General features: G+C 39.6%; 1 protein-coding gene across 2 annotated transcripts in view; it reads right to left on the bottom strand.

Moving 5' to 3' along the window:
- Nucleotides 1-1,275: 1,275 nt before the first annotated feature.
- LDAH (lipid droplet associated hydrolase) overlaps nt 1,276-26,537 on the bottom strand; it is a 113,529-nt gene continuing 88,267 nt past the window's right edge. For both annotated transcript variants that reach the window (XM_068183357.1, XM_068183358.1), the window contains exons 6-7: nt 16,406-16,488; nt 1,276-3,926 (exon numbers count right to left, since the gene is read on the bottom strand). In XM_068183357.1, the coding sequence (XP_068039458.1) occupies nt 3,735-3,926; nt 16,406-16,488 (275 nt within the window). In that variant the 3' untranslated portion in view covers nt 1,276-3,734. The remainder of the gene's footprint in view (nt 3,927-16,405; nt 16,489-26,537) is intronic.

Here is a 26,537-nt window from a genome sequence, read left to right as displayed (position 1 = left end):
CCCCCATCAGCTGTTCCAGAAATATATGCTGTTTTAATAGTTCCTGGTCACTCACAAACACTCTCTGGATCCTTAGTTTGTAAATGTGCCAGGAAAGAGAACATTTGCTTGCAAGTGAAGAGCCTCAGAAACTTATTGTAGTTGGGAGTCTGAGCATGACCTGTGACACAGAGTAAAGCAAATCTCTTGGGTCTAGTGAGTCTATCCAAACCCAGTAATAGTTTGAGTGACTTTAAAATGGTAACATTGAACATCTTGTTTAAAGTCTTTGCTGGCAATTAGCTAGACCAAAGAAAGGGATGGGGGGGTGGATGCACATATAAACCCATTTTCTGTAAAATAAATACATAAATGACCTCAGCTGCAGAGAAGAAATTATCTGCTGTGGCTCATGTATGCAATCTGTCTCTGTGAGTCAAGAATCTGGTGTTTAACTTGGAGTCCAACTCCAAATTCTTCCCCATAAACACTGGGCAAGCACTCATCCAGCTTCCTGAAGGGACAAGCCTCACTGATCCACACACTCTATAGCTCATTCAGAGCAGCAAACATGGAGCTGGAGGCAGCAAGGGGAAACTGATTGATTATTTTGGAGAGGCTCTGGATAAAAATGCTTAAGCAAGTCAGGTGCCTACCACCCACGGATTTTCTGTGCACTTGGCAGATGTCTGCATTGCATGTGAAATTTGGGGTCTGGAAAGTATTCTTGTAGATTTTGTATGCATAAAGTAATAAAGGAGCTGAACTAGGACTAAACAAGTTACCAAAACAAAGAATCAAGTTACATTTTACCATAAATTTCTTTATTTTTGTTATTGGAGTTGTGTACTTCTATTAAAAGGTATCGATCTAGCAAAACACTTGCACATGAGTCAAAGTCACTGCACTAGCAGGGTTACTCGTGTAGTGAGAATCAAGCACAGATGTGAATGACAGTGAGTAGGTGCTACAGCTTACAGTCAATATATTTGTGATAGGTTTTCCAAGAATTCTTAAATAGTCCAAAATAGGCAAAACCACACTGTGTTTTCATGGTAAATTGGCACATTTGGACCACGAGCACTTTTGACACTTTTTGCCTGGGGTGACAATGAACACCACGGACTTCCGAGGAGCTGGATTCTCACTGTGTGGGATCTGCTCCTCTCAGGAAATACAGCTGTGGAAACTAGGCCCGTGTGTTTTAGCAATGAATAGAGTAGCAAAATTTCAGATCTTAGCCTTACAGTAACAGCTTCTAGGAGAAAGGTAGCAATTGAATCAATATGGTTTTAATAATACTAGAGAAAATGATTTTAAGAAAATTGTAAGGCATTCTTCTGCGGTAGATCTGGTCATCACTGACCAGACCTAATTTCAGTTTAGGTCTTAATGCAGTTAGGGTTTAGTATAATGGATTAACTTTTATATAAAAGGCATACACAAGTCAAGTACAAGTATTGCTAAATTAACTCCTCATACAAAGTATACGCATAATGCACTGTAAACAACTGCTTCTCTTAGGTGCTTCAGTTTCCAGGCTGTAGTAGTTGCTTGTCATCTTTGGTTAATGCAATATTCTGTCTGGTCTCAGGAGATCCACTACAACAGCTGAACTCCCACAAACTGAGTCTTTGTCCATTCCCTGACTCCACGTACTTCGAAGAACAAATGTTTTGTTCAAGCAGATCAATGTGCAAACCAAAACAACCAAGTGAACTGTGGTTTTTATGCTACTGACATACAAACAGGTGCACATGTACATATAGGTGTACATAAATGTATCTCCACGTATGTGCATATCCTCCCCGGCTCTGCCCCAGGGAGCACCTCAGCCAACAGATGCAGAGAGCATCTGCCACAAGCCCATCCAACTGGGATGATGCCAACATCTGGGGGCTATCACACACATACAACTATGGATTTCTACAGTGAGCACAAGGATTGGTTTGATCATGACTGAAAATGAACTTGTAGAAAGACAGAAAGTCCCATGTCTCTCCAATAAGCAGAATCAGTTGCTTGGGCACAGTCTCCTCACTTTGAACGTGTTGGGTTCCTCCCCACACTGCTGAAACTGTGTCCCCAACATTCCTGCCCTACTCATCAGTACCATTTCATTATGTGGCAGTGTAATTGGAAAATCCACTGGCTAGTCTCAAAAGCTAAACCAGTTTCTGATACAGAGAAGGTCACTTAAATCCAGTGTCAGTCTGCAGGTTTGAAAACTAGTCCAAAATATCTAGGAACTGAACTCTGTTACAAGGTGCTCTAAATATTAGTGAAAGGTTCAAGGGGGGTTTAGAGAGCAGTGGAAGGGGTATGTATAATTGTGTAAGAAAACAAAGCAATTAATCGATCTTTCTGCATCACAGAGAACATTCTCCAATACCATTCTCACATGTATCAAAACTGGTAATTAATCATGTAAGTTAGATACTCAGTGCATCATCTAAATTCATCTTTTTGCAAGGGCAGGACCTCCCCTGACTACTCTGTAATGTTTAGCTTATTTATAAATGTCTTTATGAACTCCACAGGGAGACTATTTCACAGGTTCATGGCTATAAAGCTTTTCCTGATTACACTTGGCTCTGTTCCCCTTACTTGCAATATTTTCATTTCTAGCTGTTCCCTGCAACTTCTTTTGTTATCACAACTGGTAGGAAGCTTTTTTCTTTTTTTTTTTCTTTTTTTTTTCCCCATCTGTAAAGGAACGGGTTCAGCAAATGTGAAGAACAGGGAACTTGTCAGCACCATGTAAGGGTCTGGTTCTCAAAAGTAACGTTCATGCCATGTTATGGGGGCAGCCATGGCACAGTAACAGATGTTTTCTGATGGTGAATGTACCTAATTTGTGGCTTGGCAGAAAATTTCATACTTCAGTCCTTATAGTAAAGAACTGAAATTTAGACATGCATCAAAAGTGCTTCAATTCTTTAAAGTTGCTGAGCAAGCACTGTTCTCATGGACTTCATCAGGAGAGCTAGGCCACCTAGAAGTTGTTACACATGGATTCTGCAATCCATTTTAACTTTTAAATACTGGCATTTTTGACCAGTGTACTTTCCCTTCTCTACAGTCAATTGAAAAATGAAACACTTGGCCATGTTCCAGGCAAGAGATCCTTATGTATTCCCTTGCTGAGCAGCCACAGATACCTTACAGCATTTCTAATACCCCATGGAGTCCTGGCAGTGCCCCAAACCCATGGTGAGACTTGGAGAAACTGCACACCTGATCTACACATCTTCCCTGAACTCATCCCAAACTCAGCTTGACCACCGACCCCCTCTGACCCAGAGGAGACAACGTCAGGGCTGCCCAGGGCCTTGGGCTGTTCTGGCTTGCACAGAGGGGTGAGACACGAGGAGAGGGCCAGGCCTTTCACAGCATAGCAGGACCCATTGCCAGGACCCACCCACATCCTGATACTTCTCCAGCAGAGAGTGGGGTGGTAGTAGCTCAGGTACAGTTGTATCAGCATTGTCTAGAGCGCCAGCAGGCAATAAATATTCCTTTGCCAAATCTTCCAGAGTCCTGAAGACTTGGGATTAAACTACATAAGCACTGAGACAATAAAACTGTACTTTGGACCAGCCAGTCTCTCTTTAACTTTCTCTAAAACATCTCAGTAGAAAACAAGCCATAATCTATAGTAAACATAAAAAAAATAAGACAGACTCTCTCACAAAAAAAAATTACACGTTCACAAAATAATTACATAATTTTCTTGTTGATCACTGAATTAGTGTTTATAATTTGGTCAGATCGTCCTGTAGCCAGTCTGCGATCATGGCAGCCATCTCCTTGCTGGCATCAAGCACGAAGGCGTGGCGGAGCCCCTTCTCACAGAGCCGAATGTCACCGTCAGGAAAATCCATTTTGATCTCATCGTAGTAGTGCTGTGGACACCAGCTGTCTCCAGTTCCGTAGTAAAAAATCAGCTAGAAAGAAAAGCATATCAAATAATCAATGCGGACAGTTACTGATGGAGCAACCAGTACAATTGTTTGGAAATAAGTAATGCATCAAGTCCTGAGATACACTGTAAGGAACAGCAGATTGGTACTTCTTGGTTGTTTCCAGGTCTGAAGATATGAAGACAATTAAATGCTCTGCAACTCAGTTTCCTCACCTGCAAAACTGTGGAACACAATACAGGTTTAACTCTGGAAACAGAAATCTGCTGAAAGCCTGGCTGATTTAGTAAATTTCTCATTATGGCTCAGAACATTGAGTTGTCCATGGATCCACCCCAAAGCAGCCCAGCTGCTGTGTTTTCCATAGCTGTTAGCAGTTTTCTGTGTTAGCTTTCCAGCTATTTAAAAAAAGCAATGACCAGGCACATCTTCACTGATATTAGGTTGCTCAAATCCCCATACAACCTGACCTTAAATGTTTTCAGGGCTGAGGCATCTCCACGACCTCTCTGGGCAACCTGTGCCAGTGTCTCACCACCCTCGTTGTGAAAACACTTCCTCCTGATAGCTAGTCTGAACTGATCCTCTTTCAGTTTAAAACTACTGCCCCTTGTCCTATTGCAACAGTCCTTGCTAAAAATTTTGTCCCATTTTTCTTACAGGCCCCCTTTAATTACTGGAAGGTGTTCTAAGGTCTCCTGGAACCTTCCCTTCTCAAGGCTGAACTGTCCCAACTCTCTGTCTTATCCTTGTGAAGTGCTGCCTGTGTGGAGTGCAGGCACCTCCCAGAGACCAACAAACAACTTTCTTCTGGGCTGTAACTTGGAAGTAAAATTCTACAAAAGTCCATTTTGTTTTGATCTTGCCCAAATAACCTTGGCCAATGACATACATGAAGCTGGTGCTACCTGCCCTAGAGCCCACCTGGACACAAAAGTTGTAAATTCCAGGAAAATACCATCTTCATGGAAGTGTCTTTTCTCTCTGTTAGAAACAGTGAGTGTCATGTTTCCCCAAGTCATCGTTTCTCCTCATTTTCATCTCGAATTTGCATGCTATAGCTGTGCTTTTCAATTTCTATAAAGTATATGAGGGGAAAGTAGTTTTCTGGGAGAGAGTAAAAACCTATGGATTTCAGACTGTACAAGAACAAGATTAATGGGGAGCACTCTTCATACTAAAATGTTTGAATGCAGGTACCAGAAGGATGCTGATTGCTCAACACATCAAACACAGCTTGGCCCGATTCCATTATTCGCATTTGTTTCATATTTCATTTCTGTACTTCAGTGAATAATTGAGCAATGCTAACATAAATTAGGGGACAAGAAGTTTTCCTTTCATCACAAATATCTTCAATTCCATCATTTTTGTAGCCATGTGGAATATAAATAAATGGACCCACTGGGGTAGAGGTGGGCTAAGAGCCCAGACTGCACTTCACAAACTATTACAAGGTTTTGTCTAACTTCCTTTTCTCTTGCTGAAGTTTGCCCAAGTCTTGTACATTACTGACTATTGGCTATATCCAAAATATAGTATCTCAGTCGCACAGACACCAACCCCAGTTATACTTCTATTTATGTGCAAAACATAGAACATAAGCCATCCCATGTTAACAAACATTATTGGTTTCCTTTGACACTCACTACTTGCTGAAAACAAGATGTGTTTAGCTCTAGCAGAAAATTTCTTTTGATCTTGCCTTCAATTCATCAATCACAAGATATCACACTACCAAAAGTTCTTCAGAAAAGCCAATGTAAAATGTCCAGATGCATTCAGGCCTTTTGGAAGCAAAACATCTGACCAAATTATGTTTAACCCTGGGCTCTACTACCAACAGATAGGGAAATAAAGATTATGAAACTGAGGGGGAAAGAGCAATGGAGCAGCTCCAATTTAATGGAGTAGTCCTTGAAATGGTTAGATTTTTTGAAAGGCAAGTCACAGAGACTCATCACATGATCATTTAGAAAAAGATGAAAAGCCATTTACACTTACAAAGGTGGATAAAATACTTGTCTTAGTCTGCATGGACTGTGAAATGGGCTGTTCTCCAGGTAGGGCTGTAAACTTGAGAACTCACAGATTGGAAAATTCCTAAATAGAAGATTCATGTGCATTCTTAGCTTGCCCCTGATATACCTGCATTACAGTTTAATCTTTCACTGCATGATCCACAGGATCCTTGATTCACTCAATCCACTGACAAGATGACATTCAGCTGATGAGCTGCTATTTGATAGTATTTTTCATTTTAAATTCTGTGTGCGGTCTGAGGATTTATTTACTACATATTTTATGGTTTACAGACAGGATTTATTTTCTTTATGCTCTGCATTCCTCTGGCATGCACTACTACAGGATTCACATGCTCACATTTATTAATTTAGTTTTGCAACACCTTAGTGGCAATTTTATCTTCATTTCGCAAGTGGGGAGCACAGAAATTAATGTCAAACTACATTTATTAATATGAAAGCATGTAGTGTAGAGTGAAACACCTCAAGCTGGTTTTCAAGTGTGTGCAGCATTAGACAGTATTGACTGTACTCAAAAGACAGCACTCCTGGACTGCTTTTGCAGGTGTTCTGAAACACTGTTTATCTGTCTGTAATACACATTTCAAGGTCTTAAATGAGATATTCAGAAAAATGAGAACAAATGGTGACTATCTATGAAAAATATTGATGACTTCACCAAGAGCCTATTCTCTTCAAAGTTTAGGTGCCTTTACAATCAACTTACTCACTTTCATTTCAATAGGCATTTTTCCCCTTCTGCCACAGATGAGGTTGTACATCCTGCTGTCTCCTACATTACACAGCTCTTTTGGTTAATGAAAGAAGAAAAAGGAAAAGGGATGTTTTAATGAAAGATCAGCGCTGAATACTTACACAAAAGGTGTCTGAATGGAGGTCAGTGCTCCCCAACTGTGAAATGTTTGGTAATGCAACTGGTTTTAGCAGAACCTGTGCATACAGTCTGCTGGGCTTCGAGGAGGTAAACCAAACCTCAGGTATTTCACATGTGGCACCTACATGTACTGCCAGCAGTGTCAACACCTCTAGATTTGCTGCTTTAGGCCTCTGTTCCTTAAGGTCATGGTATAATTGAAAGAAGCAGCACTGTCAGCTTCTGGCCAGAGGAGCATGGGATACCTTCCCGCTGGTGTCACATTGGAGGCGTCCAGCACAGAAATCAATGATTGAGTTCGAAAATCTATGATGTGTTTTTGAAGCAAATGTCCACTTTGTCCATATTTACCATACTTTGGTTACCATACTTTGGACCACATGGAGTCCTTCCAACTGAAACTACAGCAAAGATGCTCTCCAGGATCACACTTAAAAAATGCCAGTCACCAATGGACATTTAGTCAACTGTTGGCCAAAATAATAACCCTCTCAGGTACCTCCATTGGGAACACCAGGTCCTCACCACTTACTCTCCATCTCTACAAATTCCCTCCTTTTGTTCTGCTTCTGTTCTTAAGGCAAACATGGTAAATGGCATCTACTAGGAACAGGAATAAAAAGATTTTGGAAATTAAGGTTCCATTCCAAGCAGAAAAGGGCAGAACTTTTACCAGCTATTGGTCTTGCTGTCCAGTCATTTGCTCACTCTTTACAGGGGTATGACTTCTTGAGACCCTTTCTGGTCTCAAGACTGCCCTACACTCCCTTCGGTTCTTAATTTCAGTTTTATTCTCCATATCTCATTATTTCTAATTCCTACTACTGCTTCTTGTTCTTGTCCCCCATTTTTGCCCTGCAAAGTCCAAATTTTAGTCTCCTGGGTCCTCCATCTCGTTTTGAGTCCCAACTCCAACCCAAGTTGTTTTTTTCTAGAGCCTCTGCTCCCAGCACTGTTCTCCAGGCATCTCTCAGAGTAGCAGTTGTTCCTGTCAGCAGGATTGGGTTCAGTTCAGCATAAAACCATCTATATACAGGTCACTGTACTGCGGTGTTTACATGTCTACCAGGCATCTCAATTTCCATCACACATTCAGGAAAGATGGCCTTGCTTGGGTAGTTCCAAGCCACCACCTCATATAGCACCAGAAGCCTTCATTTGGCCAAACAAACAAAGCCTTTGGTTCTTCCTGCCTCCTCCTCCTCTCTATTACTGCTCCCTCACTAGTTACCTCTTTACTAGCTCAGCACATGTCTTCTCTACACAGGAATGCGAAGCTTCCCTCTCCAAGCTAGGAATTGCTACCATGAGAAAACAGTGCATTTTCCCCAAGCTTTATTTGTAGACATTGTAGAATCCTTTGGCTTGAAATAAAACCAGTCAAGGTAGGACAGACACTTGTGTCATACATGCAACTAAGTAAGGTTTGGGTCTGTTGTAATCCACTGAGAACAGTTTTTAAACAGATGATTTGGGGAACTTGATTTGATGCTGCAGTTATTTTGCCTGCTTATTTCATGTGCAGGTGTTGGTGTGTGCACTCTGTCCATGTGCCCATGCCTGCACATCCAAAACTTTAACAGAAGTGTTTCATAATTGCAGAATTGTTTTCAAAATGCTTCCTTATTACTGGATTATGAGAAAGACCAAGACTGCAAACATGTTTTCAGTGATCTAGATGTTGGTACAGGGCCTAGGAATCCTGACAGCTACTTGACTGCCATTTATGAGATTGAGGATCTCCTTTTGAATGACAAAATGTATCTGCTCTTTGCTGTGTCACACACAGACATGAAATATACAGACTTTAAAATGCCACCCTATTTCCTAATACATTTAAACAACATAATTTTAGATATATTTAAATAAAAGTTTCCAGAATCCATCTTCCCATCTTAATTTTAACATCAGGAGCTTTGCTATTGCAGCAGGCAGGCAGGAATAATTAACAAACCATGTGTAACCAGAGGCACATGGGATCTCCATTAATGTAGGGAACACTGGCATGCACTGCCTGGCCTGCATGGATCTGTAAAGTGCATATTTTCCTATGGATGGTGGATGGCTGTAAAGACATCCTGAGTCAGCAGAACCACTGCATCAGCAATGGGAAGCTGCTGCCAATCTAAGCATTCAGAAATGATGAGTCAGGCACCCAAAATAATTAGACTAGCTTAAAAATAAACAGATTTCCAAAACAATAAATAGGAAGTTCTTTCTGTTTTTGCTGTGGGCTTAAACTTTCCAATATTTGCATTTTTAAACTTTTCTGCCATGAGGGTAAGAGGATTATCTTTTATTCTTTTGCAATATTGAATGGTGAGACTTCCAGGTATTCCTGACTCAGAAGGGAAATGGCAGCTACCACTGGACATGACAAAGACTTTATGATTCCTCATGCAATATCCTGCTTGCTGTGAGTGACTAAAACATGTCCTCTGTCAGGATCTGCTGTTGAAGGCACAGTGAAGGGGAGGTGGGCTGTCTTTGCCAGCCATTTCAATGTTGCATTTGAAATAGTTATGCAATTTCTAAACTCCAAATTGCTTTAAAATAACAGCAGTATTCTTAGATGATGATTTACCATTAAATGGCTCAGAAGTATTTTCAGCCTTAGCTTCTGTAAAATAAAACACAAGTCCAAACAGGGTTCTGTCAGCCTCATACCCTGTAATATGGTATGTGTACTCTGACACTGCACAATGATGGCAGCTGCTAAGTAAACATCAGAAGAATCTGAGATTTGCATCAACAGGATGTTTACATTTTAAAGAGTTTCTAAGAAAATAATAAAGATTTCCTGCAGTTGACTCCATTGGCACTTGTTATAGTATGTATGACAGTTCACAGAAGTACAAGTTACAGAAAGATTTCTTTTCTGCCTCTTCTGTAACTGTCATAGACCAGCACTGAAAAATAAATCAAAAAAGTTAAAATATATTAATTGAATTTTTTATATCTCTCTAGACTTTGGTACATGTTATAACAACTTTAGGATCTTGTGACATGGGCAGACATCACTCTAGCTGATGGCCAGGAGTGAAGGACCTCTGTGGCACACGTGCAATAGCAGGATTGCACCAGTGTCCTTGTTGAAATCCTTGTCTCTGATACATTCACATTTTATCAGTATTACTCCCACATGCATTCACTGGCTGCTCCAGCAGTTTCTCTCTGGGTGACATCTCTCAACAGTAACCAGTTTATTTGTTCTTGGATGAAAACTAGTTTAAAAGGCATTATCCCAGAATTAATTTTAGTTTCAACCAAAGTTTATAGAAAATGACTTAGCTTCTCTGGAATTATGAAAGTGTCTCCACCTTATCCTGCCAAAAGAATAGGATAAATGACATGGGAACAGATTGGTTTGGGACATAATTTTAAAAAATTTGCTTCAGTTGTACTTTGGCTTCTAGGAATTCAAAGAGCTGGTATTGCCTTAGGAAGCCCTAAATGCTTTGGGATATGGTTCTCTGAGATACCATCTCTTTCCCTCATGATCCTGCCATGGTTGAGATCAGCCAGTTTGATGGAAAGGTCCTGGGGAACTTGCTTCTCAGCTTGTTTTACCAGAACTGGGTTTTCTCAGCTTTCCAAGGGCAATGTGAAACCAAATGTTTTCAGCTGGACTGTTTTGAGAAGAGGCAGTTGACAATCTTGTCAATCCTTGTCAAAATCCGCAATGCTCTTCATAAATACTGACCTGTAGGACTTGCAGCGAAGATGTAATGGGTAGTTCAAGTGCTTGTGGTGAGTTTATTTAACATAATGGTGGCCAGTGTTGTTAAACCAGCATAAAAAAAAACAAAACCAGCTTCCCTGTCTGAAAAGGAGGTGAAGAAACCTTTTACTATGAGAAAAATTAGGATGCAATGCCTTAGATAGGGCCTGATGTAGTGGCTACTTTGCATGTGATTCCAGGTGTGTGAGTGCTCTCCCCTGTGTCAGGTATTCAAGTATTCTCACACAGTTTTCATGCCTTTATCAGTGTTGAGACTTGGTAAATCAACAAAGGGAAAAAGGCTTCTCTAACTCTGCTGCAGTTTATTATCAATGCTACTGGCTGCTCTGCACAAAGACCCATGAGATCAAGAGAGACCACTTTTATTTCCACTTTCTCACAGATAATGATGGGTCAAACTCAAAGTAAAAACTGTGCTTTTAAAAAGGATGCACAGGATTTATCAACAAATCAGGGTGATTAACTTATTTATATTATCTATGTTACTTTGAAAGACTTAAAAGCATTTTGAGGGTATATATTTAGATGTGTCAGGAACATGAATATTTCAGAAGTCAAGTCTGTATAAATACCAAAATAAAGACAAACAGACCTGAAAACACTATTTAAGCAATACTACTGCTGGGACAGATTCTTCCAACTGTATTTACTGCAAACAGTTTTTCCCTCTGAGTATCAGCCTGACACTGTCTACATTCAGTGGGACTTTATATAAGGTAAATCAGTCAAATCCCTCTTGCAACAGCAGGATCAGCATCTGGCCGTAAAAGGCAATGCTCCCCAGTGGTGTGCACAGTAGGAGCTAAGAAATAAATGGGTAGTAAAGGGTCGGTGGTAACTTTTAAATGTTCTTCAGAAGGCAGGGGAAATACTGCTGTCTTTGCTCACTGTGTGCAGCATACATCTTATACCCACCCCAAACATTTTGGAAATTCTTATAATCACTTCTTTACTAGAATACCACACAGCACAAATGATGGTAACAGGCACTCAGTTACAGAATAAATGAAACATCACCAGTAAGTATATCGTGGTACACTGACTTTTTAAAATGTTCATTGGGATCCTTTGCACCAAGAAGAGAAGCTGCTGATTCCTGATTAGGCATTCTGGGCATTTCAAAGAAAATTTTGTTCTTGTGGTTAAATGACAACAAAATCCCCAAGCAGATGTGCAACTTCCCTGGCTTCAACTCTGCACCTCCAGGGAGTGCAAGCCAAAAAGGATGTGAGACCAGCCAAAAAAAGAGGTGTTCTTGGCTACAGAGAACACTTTACACCTATTCAGAAAGAGTTTTTGGAAGGTTTTTCACAAATGTAGGCAAGCACCTCACTCAGGCTGTGGGCAGGAGAAGTATTTGTAACATTCTTTTAAGCACCTATCTTCAGATCATGCTCCTGTCACTGGGAATAACTGCTAACCCCCGTGGAACTCTACGGAGACTCAAACAAAAAGACTAGGCAACATCAAAACAGTTGCTTCAGGGGTCAAAATAGTTCTTGGTTGCTTAGTTTAAAAAATTTCTCTAGCAGGACAATCTTGCAAAAGAAAAGCCTAGCACTTCACTGTGGAGACAAAATACTTCAGCACTTCTCTGTGGAGAGGAAATACTTCATTCTTCAGCCTTTATTCTAAATCTGCATGTCATGGTTTAGTTGATACTTTTGGAGAACATGTTACCTATGGTATCATTGGTGTGATATAAATTTGCACTGCTTTAAATTTTAAATATACCACTGGAATAAGCACAAAGTAGTAAACACAGACTTCATTAATTCAATTCTTTCAAAACTGTATTTCTTCCCCACTTAACCATCTATAAGGTCGATAAAGCCACCTACAATATAAACTTCCACAGTGTGAGTGAAAATAGATTAATATGTTGATACATTTCCAGTCTATAACTTTCTTCTCAGACAACAGGTTGAGGTTTTTTTCATCTTTGTATCTCTAAATGAGATGTTTCCTGTCTTTTTCCTTATGCAATCAATGCAACTGCTACACCAGACCACTGGCAAAAAACTCAAGGAAAATATAAATGTTTTTGGTTTAACATGTCAGCCAAAAGAATCGATTTGCAGTTGGGCGGAGATGGTTTATGATCTTAAAAAATTATGAACCACTATAAAAACTCACTGATTCAGGAATTCCTGAAGCCTGTGGAAGCTCTTCAATGAATTTAAAAGGGATTTGGAGCAGATCCTACAATTCAAAATACGACTATTGTGTATTACACATGGACTAATGAACCAGATATACCTCTCAATAAGTAGAAATCTGAGGGGTGATTATTTTAAGAGAATTTCCTCTGTAAGCACCTAGTCTTACCCTTTCATGCAATTATCTTGGTTTATATAAGGCTATATTTACTATAACAGGTTTATATGTTTAGAAAAAGACTCATTAAGTCTAAGTCTAAAAAGAGAGCAATGAACAGGGCATGATGCAAACTTTAAAAGCTATGTGCTGGTGAGAATCTCTATAAGGAAATATCATTGTCCATTCCAGGAATGCCAAATACATCCATTTTCCTCTGCCTTTTAATATTTTTTTTATTCTGTTTGTAAAAGCTTCATGATGCTCTGTGATGATCCATCTTTTAAGAACATGGAATTACACCCACTTCCTTTTGTGCAGGAATTACAATAAACTTCCTCTAGTTCAGTAGTATCTTTACCTCCAGCTTCTGTTAGGAAAGGGAGTTGGTGTTATTACAGTGAAAGAATGTAGGTAGTTCAGCTTAGACATGATCAGCTAATAATTAACCTCCAAAGCTGAGGAAATCTTTTATCAGTATCCTTTACCTTATTTGTTTGGATTTTCTGGTTTATCACAACCCCCCATGTCACTGCAATATGACAACACTGCAATCCTGTACGTCCATGTACTGCTTGATCAGGACAAATAGTTTTACACAATATTTCAAAGGCTCTATCATATATTACTTTCTTAGAAGACAGGTCTCCATCCTCCTCATACAGTTCCACTGCTAGTTAATGTGCACAAGTCCTGACTTTAAAAGAGTTTAAGTGAAAAACCTCACTTAATTATCCAAACAATATTCCAGCTCCCATTCTTTCAACATAAATCCAAGCAATTAACTTTGTTAGACTAAGAATCTGCAGTCTGGTGATAAAATTTCTCCTGGTCCCTAGCTAGTATTAATTATAGCTAAACCTGGACATGGAAAGATTGGAATAATTTTGTGTCTCTTCTTTCAGATCACACAATGCAAATAAGATCCAGAAATAACTTTTCTATTCTGCAGCAGCTGGCAAAGTCAGGTGTTAAGATTGGCTTTTACCATATGATCACAGCGACTACTAAACAGTATAAATTTTTTAAAGGAACAGCTTGCCAGTTCTATAGCAACTTGGACTATAGATCCTGTTTTTATAAACTTCCAACCTTTATAAGTTAAGCCCATTTTTATTTTCAATACTCTTCACATTTAACATGATGCCAACTGAAAATTTTTCCCTTAATTCTTACATTCCCAGAAATTACTAGAAGATGAAAAAAGAGAAGCATTTAGCTTCACTTTTAGACCTTCTTTTTCTTCAGTTTGCTAACTCTTACAAGCTTGCTTCAGCTTTTTGTTTTCTTGAATGTGTTTGCCACACATGTATGAGGACACAGAAGAATCAACAAAAGAAAGTTAACACAGGTTTAAAACAGCTGCTGCCTGCCAAGGCCATGCTTAGATTGACAGAGTCAACAAAAGCACAGATGGAGCAGACTAGGACACCTGCAAACTCTTACTGTTAGCTATGGGCCTTCATTCAGTACAAGAAATCATATTTTTTAATGTGATATCAAATCACATAATTTGTAATGTGAAGCATCTGATAGAGCACATGAAGTCACTGGAGCTGCAGCTGATTGTCACCACCACCATCCCACCCAACAAAGCATTTCTGCTTAACTTCAAGCACCTGTGCTTGTGATTAACATTTCCACAAGCACCTGGAGTCCTGCTCCTGGCAGACTTCACTTTGTACCCTGGCCAACACAGGGACCTGCAGTCCCACCCTTCAGGGCACTGACAGCCCTCACCAGCCTTTCCTGGCCCCCAGCCCACACTTCCTGCACAGGGCTCCAGGGTCTCCAGCTCTGTCCTTCTTCAGTCTCAGCCTCCCAAGCGACTCTGTGGAGTGACTTCAGCCCTGGCCCTGTGTCCCAGACCAACATCAGATCTACATTACACACAGCTTGACACCTGGATGGCTCCCACCTTGCAGCTTCCCTTCCACCATGTCTTTGGCAATCCCTCCTGGATAGACTTTGGACCCACGTTTAGCCTTGTCTCCACTCGTCTCTGCCCCTGTCCCCTTTTGCTCCTGACTGGATTCTCTGGAGGGATGCTGGACCTGTTACATTGATTTGCCTTGTCTGGGACAGTCAATAGACCCTACTCCTGTGCTCTGCTCAGGTGCTGTGGGACTGCATCCTGCTTGCAGAGGGCACTGCCTGTGTGGGGTCAGCCTTGGCTCATGGCTCAGGGAACAGGCAGATCATCCAGCTCCCTGACACTCAGAGGAGTGATTCAGTCAATAAAATCAACCATTTTCCTTGAATTCACTGGGCTTTGGATCAACCCATGGAAAGTTTTTTTTAAGACAATGGGAGTATTTGCAGTCTGCAAGATGAGCCATTTAGACTCTTCACTGAGATTCCCCACAAAGTGCAGAACTTTGAGTGCTCTGCAACAAAAATGGGAAAGCCCAGGCATGCCCGGTACAGTGCAGGGATGCCTGTTAATGTGTGCTACTTCAACTCCTTTAAAATATGAACTTTCAAAGTGCAGAGAAGGCAAATGGGCTAACTAAAAAATAAGTCTATTTTCAGCCACAAAAAGACTTTTATGAAAGGAACTTTATACCATTTCTATTTAAAAGGCACAGAGTAATTTTACAGAAATCTAGGACCTTTGTCCTAGAAAACTCCATTCTCTGAGGAAAATCTCTTCCAGTGCAAAGTGTTAGAATCATTCTTCCAGGAAAAAGACAGGGATGATACAGAAAAATGTAGAGACGGAAAGGAACACAGTAGCATATGTTACCCTGATTAACTACTTACACAGAGGCTATCTCAATAGAAGTTTATTAAATGTGACAGTTTTCTGGCTCATAAGCCATCTAGATTTGTCTGACCATGGTCACACTATTAAATTATCTCAGCCTCCAAAACATGGTGACCACAGGGTGACCACATCAGAACTCCAATTAGAACAGTTCCTGGTCTGTGTCAGCCCTTGAACTGTTACTGGGAAAATGTGATTGGTCCAAATGAGAACTTTACAGAATCTCTTTCAACAATAAATCCATAGAGACAAGAAAGCTCAGTATGAGAAAGGTCCCTGAAATGAATTAATTCACCTGTAGAGCAGTAGCTCCAGCTTCTGAGGAATTTCTCTTATATTACAGTCCAATGGGTGAAATGGTGGAGCCATAATTTTGCTGACTCCTCTCTGTTCCATTTCGAAGCCATGGAAGATTGAGCCTGCAGAATCCCATGATAATATCTGACCCCCCACCCGTGTGATCAGAACCCAGGTAACTACAGGCCCCACTGGGAACCATACCTCATGCCCAGCCAGAACACACTGCTTCTCCTCCAGCAAGGTAAGCAAACCAGATGGTTCATCTGATAGTGATGAATGGTACATCTACAAAGGTGTGGATCAACACATTTTAAGAATCAGTGACCCCTTCAATGTAATGACACTCACAAAAAAGCAGAATCAAGCCTGCTGAAATTCTTGTTTTACACAAATGTAACTGGGTGTAACATCTTCTCGTGCATGTGGGCTCCCTTTGAAAACTGAGGTTTAAATAGTTACCTTTTTTAAATTTTGCTTTATGGTTGTACTGTCTCTCTCCACCACCTTCATCATTTCTTGGCTTGCCATGTACAAGATGTTAGCTGCAGAAAAAGAAACAAGCAATAATGTAAATACATAGCAAAACTGTTAAAAAGAACAATACAGACACAACTCTGCAAAAAAGCAGAGCAACTAGAGCAGTCATCGTCTTGACAATCCCATGGAAAAGAATGCCACTGACAGAAAGAGCAGTTTGTCTCACTTAACCAAATGATTAAAAAGGCATACAGACTGAATTAACTCACCTCTTATTAATTAATTCCATAATGAATGGAAAAGGAAAGGATTTTTCAATTGTAACTCTATCTATCCTACAGACTTCTAGATCAGTCCATGGTGATGACTTTCTCTCTCTTGACCAGAGAAAGAACTCTAATGACTAGCTTGTGTAGCAAGCACATTTCTCTCTCTCTCAGGATTTTTCATAAAGGTACACAGAGAGAAATGAAAGAGAAAACAATTTCTATTTCTGCTCCTTGTTTTTCTCTTGTGGAATGTGTTTGGAGAATTGTTTACCTAGAGTGATCACTTGGTTGGATCATGGTGGATTGTTTGGGCCTGATGGCAAATCCACCTCTGTCTGGACTCTGGCGAACAGGGTCATGAGTTGTTCGTAGCTAGATATGATAGTTAGAGAAAGTATCATGTAGTTTTTAGTATCCTCTTTTATATAGTATATTAATGTATTATAGCATAATTATAATAAAGAAATCATTCAGCCTTCTGAACTAAGTCAGACATCATCATTCTTCCCACTGGGTTCGCTAACATCTACAACAAGCTTGAACTACGTGCTTTTAGAAAGGTAAAGGTCAGTATGAAAATCCCCTATGAAGGGTATTCAAGACTGGGCTTTAAATACAAAACATAGATTACAAGGCATTATTAATCAGTAGGTGACACCATGATCCTTGACATCTCATCTTATTGACACCTCATTATGACATCTTATTGACATCTCATTATTCAAGTAATTCAAACATTCGACACAAAAAATAATAGAAGCAATGGCAACTACAAATATGTAGTTGTCCTGTGTAAAATTGATGGTACCTGTCCAGTTAGGACTGGACTGGACACCAAATGTCTAGGCCTTAGCTCTCTGGAACGTAAAGTATTAAAAATAGCCTAGTGCAATTTATTTTGAGTTGATCTGGAAGATACTGTCTCAGAGACATAAATGATTGAGTCTAACATTTGGACACCTAATTAATTTTATGAAGTCTTGAGTTCAGGCATGTCCCTTGTATGTTAGACAGCAATGGGAACTAAGCACTTCTGAAAAGTGGGCTGGTTTTTCTGGATGCCTAAATATTCACCAATTTAAACATTCTGACACAGAAGGATCACAATGTCCACCTAGCCTGACTTCTCGTACAACAAAACCTACAGAATCTCAATGTACAGTCCAAAACCTGGCTTTGAACAAGCACTGTAGATTATGAATTCTGCTGCTAGAAAAAACATTGTATTCAGCTGCAGAATCAGGAGTTGCTCCATGCATTATGTTTCCAGAATATGAGAGGATCTTCAAAGAGTGTTTTAATAAGGGCTAGCCATTTCTGTCATCATCACGCTGTACTGAAGAAATGTGAAGCTAGCCAAGGAATTAGCACTTCTTTTATCTCTTTTTTGGACCAGTTAGCTTACTGGGCTAATAAAATGGCCAAGCCTCTCCTGACCTCTGATCACAGAGATATTCATAACCTATATGTGGGCATAAATGACAATATTCTACTTTCTCACCAATTTGTAAAACCAATGTGGCTAAGTTATCCAAAAGCATTTCAATTTCTAGGTCTCAGAGTAGTTGAAAGTATTCTAAGATACTAAATCTTCTCCTGAAAAACAGGAGAAAATGGAAAGATTCTGATAATTTTTAAAATCTGAACCAATGAAATTTTGTGCACAAGTAGTTAATGACAGTGTTGGATCTGACGCTGCTTTGAGACAGGAGTAAAACATTCTCATACTGTGAGATAGGGGAGGAAATGGCAATCACAAATGTCTTTGGTGGTGACCAAAACATGGAGTTGGCTGAATTCCACCGTGCTCTAAGGAAACAGAACGCCACTGAAGAGATGAGTGATGCCACTGGAGATCAAATGTTAATAGACAAAGCCAGTGCTCTCAAATGAATAAAAAAAAAAATCATAGAAAGTAATATCTATTTCTGAGCCAGTCAAAGCAGATGCAATTCAGTTATAGGCCTGCAGAGCTCTGCCTTCTTCAATCAAACATTGAATGCAGCTCATGCAAGTTTTCCTTTCCTTGACAAGATGAAAGGGTTGTCATAGACAATCCAACAAATTTGCTGATCCCATCCTACTATGCTTGGAAAAGTGGTCTCTGTGCAGTTTCATGTCTAGAAACTCAGTCATCCAATCCTGTGGTGCAGCTGGCAAAATCAGTGCACCAGTGCATCTACAGCATTGCTGAGTTCATATCCTGACACTGGTTGTCTTCTCAATTCAGCTTCAAACTGATGAATGACACACCTTGTTTTTAGAAAGATGCACACCTTCAAAAATCATCTAGGAAAAACTTAAATAAGAGATAGGAAAGAAAACTGGAACAAGTCCAGAGGAGGGTCAGTAAATTGACCACAGAGCTGGAGCACCTCTCCTGTGAAGACAGGCTGAGAGAGTTGGGGCTGTTCAGCCTGGATGAGAGAAGGATTTGGGGAAGATTTATAGCACTTTCCAGTATCCAAAGGGGCTGCAACAGAGACAGAGAAGGAATTCTCACAAGGGCATGGACTAACAGGATAAGGGGGAATGGCCTTAAGCTCAAAGACGGCAGGTTTAGATTGCGTATTAGGAAGAAATTCTTTACTGTGAGGGTGGTGAGGCACTGGCACAGGTTGCTTCAGAAGCTGTGGATGCCCCATCTGTGGAAGTGTTCAAGGCCAGGTTGGATGGGGCTTTGAACAACCAAGTCTAGTGAAAGGTGTCCCTCCCCATGGCAGGGGAGTTAGAACTGGATGATCTTTAAGGTCCTTTCCTATCCAAACCATTCTGTAAGTCCATAATGAGGAATTCCAGAAGTATTTAATTAATTTCTGATTGAGTTCTGTTTCTAATGTGGTAACTCTATCACTTTAGTGCTCAGAAATAAACTATTACCTATAACTGAAACTGTTTGCCAAAAGCCCTGCTCTGTATCAGAAGGCAGGATGTGGAAAGCAGCCCTTGCTACTTTAAGTGCTGGTGATTCAGGTGACCAAGGTGGCTCACTGGATTTAGAGGATTTCTCAAAGCACTAAGTGCAAGAGCCTGGAAGCCTGGATTTGGCAGGATATCTGTGGCAACAGGACTTGTACCAAACGCCCTATATGAGGATCTCAGTATGTCAAGACTTCTACTTTCCAGCCCAGAACGTAGTTCTTGTTAGCAGGCCACAGTGGATAGCACACAGGCACAGAACTTCTGCATTACCTTGCAATACCTGCAGTGGATGGAGGCCAAGGATGACAGATACCAGTGGCCCTCAGTGCAGAACCTGACAGATTCAACACTACTGGGATGCTGCAGGCAGCTCTCCACCCCCAGTTCAGTCACACAGTGGGAACAGTAAGTATTGTCCCTTCTCCCATCTTCCTGGTTCCTCTGTCCTACCTCCTGTTCTCGGTGCTCTCTGCTCATACTTCTCAGTGGCTTGTGTGTTTTTTTCAGTAAATAATAAGAATTGAAGTGGAATTCACACATGTAGTAAACTGAGATTAGTCACAGAGATACTAAAACTGTAAGACAGCAAAGGCAGTAAGGGCAGTACTTCAAAAGGAAATGTCTCTGAAGGTTTGGGCACTGTGCAAGAAAGGGAACCAGGAAGGCAGGATTAAGCTAAACCGGATGAACAGCAAGGTTCAAGAGTCTATTTCAACCAAACAGGAATCCTTCAAATTTTGGAAACATGATCCTAGGGAAACCAATAAACAGGAACTTAAACTTCAGCAGGCGTTAAGTAAGAGGAAATTGCAAAGAGCAGAAGTAGGTTTCCAAGAACAAACATTAAAGGATTTAAAAATAAACAATAAAATATTCCTTAGGTATATCAGAAAAAACATGCCTACAACAGAATTTGTATAGGCTACGGGAGCAGCTAAAGAAGATAATGATGCTGTTTGGAAGATAAATTACTTTCCTTTATGGCATCCAACTTTCTTGTTCAATACATTCAGGAGGTTTTTGCTCTCTATATTCTTTTTCTGGCAGTAACTATTTCTCTTTAAGTAGTGAGATATCGAGAAGTAGCAACAGTGGAGAGAGAACAAAGAATACATCAGAGCTAGAAGGTATATTAAGGGTTTGAAAGAACTCTAAACAGAGAATTGCTGAGTTAATAACAATCTTGCTACACAAGAATCACCCTGTCCTATGATTTTGGGAGTAGAAAATACTATCTAATTGGTACTGATTTTACAAAGTTAAATAGGATTTTACTGATCTTTAAAATCTTCAGTATGCATAACCAGATGACAAAAATTACAGGTCTTTAAAAAACTCTTTCACATATGACACAACAAACTTTGGCTGGAATTAAACATCTATAAAATTAAAGGCTGTAATATGATAAGGAGTTTGGAAGCAAATAAAAAAAATAGGCCTAGATAATCATTACAATAAAGAAGGTTTAGAGATATCACAACTTTTAAAATAATATATTTATAGCAACAAAATTTAAATAAATCCTCATAAATTAATACAATCTGAAATTTTTTTTTAATATCTCTAATAATTACTGAACACAGCTGGCAAATTAATAATTTCTTCTATGAAATAAATCACTTCTCAAGATGACTCTATTTTCAGTGATAAAATCTGTAGACCTTAATCTGAATAAAATTACTAAATTGAGGTGGAATGAATCCTGGCCCAAGATTCTAGTCCAGATCAGCATTAAAATAAATGGGTACTTGATTTCTTAATGATCTGGTAAACAGATAAGTACTTTACTGACAGCATTTACACAGGACACGATGTTAGTCAGTTTGCAAGGAACAGGCAGTGAGAATAAGACAGATCCGATGAGAAGAGAGAAAAAAATCAATGCACTAATGAAGTTCAAATTAAAGAAGTAAAGAAATCAAGATACATGCAGAAAAAAGAGTATTTTTTCCATTACAAGCTTACAATCAATGCAGAGAACGTAACTGGAATCCAGAGATCCCCCAGATGACTGATGTTCACTATCTGCATTAGCTGGAAAGTCCAATCAGACCATATACCAAGTTTCTTAAATAGTAGTAGGAGGATGATGCAGAATTCTGCAGTACCACTACAGATCACACCATGTGACCACACCTGAAGAACCATTTATTCTGTATGCTGACAGTCACAGCCCCTGAGGGACACTGCAAAACTGAGAATGGTGGGGAAAACAATCAAAGAAGTACAATTAAAGATCTGTTGCCATCATGCTCGTGATACTTCACGACACACCGGTTTTCCCTCTCTTAGAGCACAAAACATTTAAATACAAAACAATAAAAGGAAATACTTTTTAATGTCATATGCAATTAATTATGAACCTTGCTGCCACAGGAAACTGATCTGCACACATATTTGACACATTCACTTTAAGTGTGTTGCCCTGAGCTTCTCTAATTGTAAACACAGTTAATAAAATTAATTTTAGGGCAAATCTCTACAAAGGCCAGATACCTCATACTTACATCAACCTCACCTTTTAGGTACCATTCTCTACATCTGCTACTACTCTTTTCTGGTTTCCTGTGGATATGACCAGTGGCTCATCTTTCCCTTGAATTTTAGTGACGCAGAATTTCAGCTTATGCCAGTGTGTCTCTCTCTCTCTTCAACAGCAGAGCTGCAGCTCTTTCAGCCCTTGTAGCCCTTCATAGGTATGAGAATCATGCCTCATTTTACAACACGCTAACCCACGTGAACTTGTGACCCACAACAGTCCCATGGTATTTTCTTGTGGATCTATTCCTTAACCAGTAATTTACCATCCTTGTAAGAAATTTACCCAGAACAACTTGGCTCTCTAAGGAATGACAGCATTCTCCTCTCCTTGCCCCCCAGTCTTGTCTTAGCTTATGAAGGTCACTTTGATCCTGGCCCTCTCCAGCACATTTGCAGCATATTCTAGCATGGTGCTTTCTGTAACCTCAGCAAATACACACACTGTATTCCGCTGGTCCCATCCCTAACAGCTACTGAACACTAAAGGAATGAAGATAAGACTGTTACAAAATCCTACTAGATATATCTTTCCAGTTTCAAAAATCTTCCTGAATCCCATTTTCCAGCCAGTCATACATCTGTCTAGTAGGTGCTTCAGGTATATCATATTCCCCAAACTTTGTTAGAATGTAATGGGAGACATTGTAAACATTTTTAGTATGGTCAAAATATCCTAAATCCATTGTTTCCCTCTAATCCACATTACTGTAAGATGTTTAATATCTGGGGAAAGCTATATTTAAAGATATACTATTATAAACCAGGAACAGTAACCTCTCTTGCTGCTATGGAATGTCAATCTGGGCTTCTTCAAAAAAGCTATTTTTCTCTAAGGCTAAATCACAAGTTCAGGGAGAAATCTCTCTGCTATTTCCTAATACTATACTCTGCTAACCTTGGCATTTTTTGAATATTTAGTTCTTTCCTTTTCAAAAAAAACTTGTTCTGTTTCCTTATTTTATGAATACCAAGTGGATTTTTCTAAGGAAATAACTCAGAACTTACTTCTTTTGTGTGCAATTAGAAAGCCATCTCAAAAGGCTCTCAAGGACTGTTACTTAGAGCTTTTCAGCAGCTCTGAAAATCAGGTTGTGCACTGGGCACAACCAGATGCTGACACTTAAAAAATGAATGGCATCTGAAATCTTTCACTAGGTTTGGAGAGAAAGGTTGTCCTGTGAGATCACCTGCCCAGTGTTTGCTACCTGGTGTTTAAGTCTCTGGAAAGATTTTCAACCTGAGCCAATGCTTGCTTTAGCAGGAAATCTCTAGAATCTCAGAACCATTACCAAGAGTCCTGGAAAAAATATTTCTTGGGTTTTATTGCCATGATTTTAAGTAGAATATAAAATGCAATGTAGAGCCCAGATGCTGAACTTCCTGTGTGAAGCTGTTTCACCCAAACCTGCAGAACCAGACACTGCACAAAAATAAAGCACATCCAGCAACCTGCAGGACTATGGCTCAGGTAATGCACTTAAATGGGCTGTGTGGAAGCTCTGCTGGAGCTGTGACCCCAGTGTCCATGCTGGGCTAGGGTGAGTGTGTAGCTTCAATCTGTTTGGCATCCACCACTGTCACTGAAAAGAGAAATACCCAGGGTTCAGTAAAGGTAAAAGAAGACTGAAATAAATATCCTGAAAAATCACTAAAAGTGAAAGGTAAGACCGTGGGATGAAAGGTCAAGAGGCCTGGAATTTTTCTGAATTATCACTGAAATCCTCCGAGACCCTGTGCAAATTAAAAAATCTCTATGTCTCAGTTTTCTCATTTTAAAAACACGCTTCAGGCTGCTATGACAATGAAATGTGTTTTGTAAACTGTCTTAAAAATACTTGCAAGTGAAAAACATTGTGTAAAAATGTCTATAAATTAGTCCTTGAAAAATGTATTTCTTTATCAATAATGAAATGTACAGAGCCAAATTCATCATGTTCCCTTAGAGATGCTCACCAATACCTTGAATGTTGCTTTTTATAGTGATAAGTAAAATCTTCACAGCTGGTGAAGAAAACCTCAAAAACAGAGCCAAAGGTTAGTCTGAAAGTACCCAAAGTAAAAACATGCCTCTGTGAGAAAACTGTGCTGCTTGAACTTAAAATCTTTCTCTGAACTGGCTTAGTGAAGCCAACACCAAAGGCTTGGAGGACCTAATACTGCACCCACACATTCTGCATAGGATGCACTGCCTCTGCTTTTAGCAGGAATGTTTGAAGTGACAGTGCTATATATTTGAAGGATGAGAACTGTCCTGTAGCTTGAAATTTGTGTGTCTTCCACCAGTCCCTAACTGATATTTGGTTCAACTGAAATAAGCTGATCCTGCCATAAAATGAAGGTGTATGCAGTGGTTGCCTGAGCTTTATGAGAAGTTGAGCACTTGTAGAGCTTCCTCCCAAAAGCAAGGAGGGACTGAAGGAGGGACTTCACCCGTGATAACTCATGAGAATAGCGTCTGAAGAACCACAGCACAGCTATGATGGGATGACGGGATGTATAAATGAGATGAACACCACTTGCATCAGCTCTTTTGGTAAACTGGATACTCAGACCCTGAAATAAGAAGGGCGTTCTCAAAGACATGAGTGTGAGTGCTCCACAATTCCAGTCACAACATACACAATGGTTTGAAAGCTCTTTACTGGGCAAGGATGGTTTGCAGTATCAAGGCTGGAGTTAAATCCTAAATCCTGTCGCGCAGGGATGTGACTTATGAAGCCATCTCTCTACCTGCTGAGGACACATAAACTGCAGCTCTCTCCTGAAAAGAATTTGGAATAAAGAAACAACAATTATTTTTTCTTATTCTTTGCATGGAAGGCAAAAGTCCAGTGTCCCTGCACTTAGAGCTAGTCTTTGCTCTATCTAGGAAACAGGATCCTAACAATTTGGCTTTGAACCAGTCAAGGATTCCTAGGAAGGAAATACTGAAGCTCTTTAGCTTTTCCTGTAAACATCTTTTTGCTTATTCAGTACGTTCATCTGGTTTAACAGTCTAAAGCAAATCTAAGTGGGCTTTGTTCTTAATTTTCATGGCATAATCCCATTCCTTCAAATCTTTACTTTTGCATATACTGGACTGATGCATGATGAGTAAGCCTGAGTCAGTGGGATAATCTAAAGCACAGAAAGTGAAGCTTATAACATGAATTTTTCCAGTATCATGGTCTTTGTAAATATTCCTTCATATGGGTTTATTTCAAACAAAACAAACAAAAAATGTGGTTGCAAACCTACAGAAACTGGCCAAGGTACCTGGTGACAGCTGTAGAATCCCATAGTGTTTTTATTATGCTCTGTTCCATCTCAAGCTGCTGATACCCCTTGTAATTCATAACCAGGTCACCAAGATTTAATAACAACAAAAAAAAAAAGCTAGTGTTAATTAACCATCAAAAATAATTAGGCCTAAGAGCTTAAAATGAATCAAAGTTTAAACAGACAAAGACCATGTTTATTGTGTTTTTAACCTTCTTAAAATGCTGTAACTTTTCATAAGCAGGTCTTTTATATACACAGATTACCTTGAAAATGGAAGCTCCTCATTTATTCCCAGGTCAGGCTTATGAAATTTACTGCCAACTTAGCTTCTCCCCATGATCCTGCCAGTGACCTTTTTCCTGCCCTGGTAGGATCATTCCCTCTCCATGGATTAAAGGTGATTAAGGATCAGTGTCAGTTCAGTCTCACACACTTGCTAAGCAGAGACGACAAACTGTGCCAAAATGTGTTTGATTTATTTGTGGGGGTTTTGTGGTAGAGGAACCCTGATTGGACTCAAATCAAGGATCCAGAAAAGAATAGAGTGCTTTATATCATTGGTAGCTCTTTAACCCAAAGTGTCACAGCAAGGACTTAATATCCTTCAGCTAAATTATTAGTTTTCACAAACAATAATGACTGAAATCAATCAAGCTTTTCAGTGCCTTGGGTTATTTAATCTCCAATTCAAGCAGCCAGTTGTTAGATGGATACCTGTATCAATTGAGCTAAACTTCAAACACATTGATACAGCCACAGTGTAGCCAAGCAAATCATGTGTGAAATAGAAAACTTCCTGATTTTTAAGAAATGCATGCTTAGCATTATTATTATGGTTTTCTAAAGATTTCAGAACAATAGTCAAAACCAATTTCTCATCCGTTGACTCTCTGGGTATCAAGAGATCTATGCTAGAACTTGGGAAGTTGTGCAAATTTCAGGGAAGAAACACATTTCTTACTCAGGATAGATAAACTTTATACTTGATTCTTGAAGCAGTACAGAGATTTCCTATACTTGGACAGAAATACGTGTTTTTCCTTAAGTCTTTATAATTCTTGCTAGATTATTGAATATCCAAAGAAGAATTGCCTGATTATTTGCAAGAAGAAGATTAGATT

Source organism: Anomalospiza imberbis, chromosome 3 (genome assembly GCF_031753505.1).
Source record: "Anomalospiza imberbis isolate Cuckoo-Finch-1a 21T00152 chromosome 3, ASM3175350v1, whole genome shotgun sequence".
Classification (NCBI taxonomy): Eukaryota; Metazoa; Chordata; class Aves; order Passeriformes; family Viduidae; genus Anomalospiza; species Anomalospiza imberbis.
Note: the sequence above shows the minus strand (reverse complement) of the source record. Positions and strands in the feature narration are given on the sequence as shown.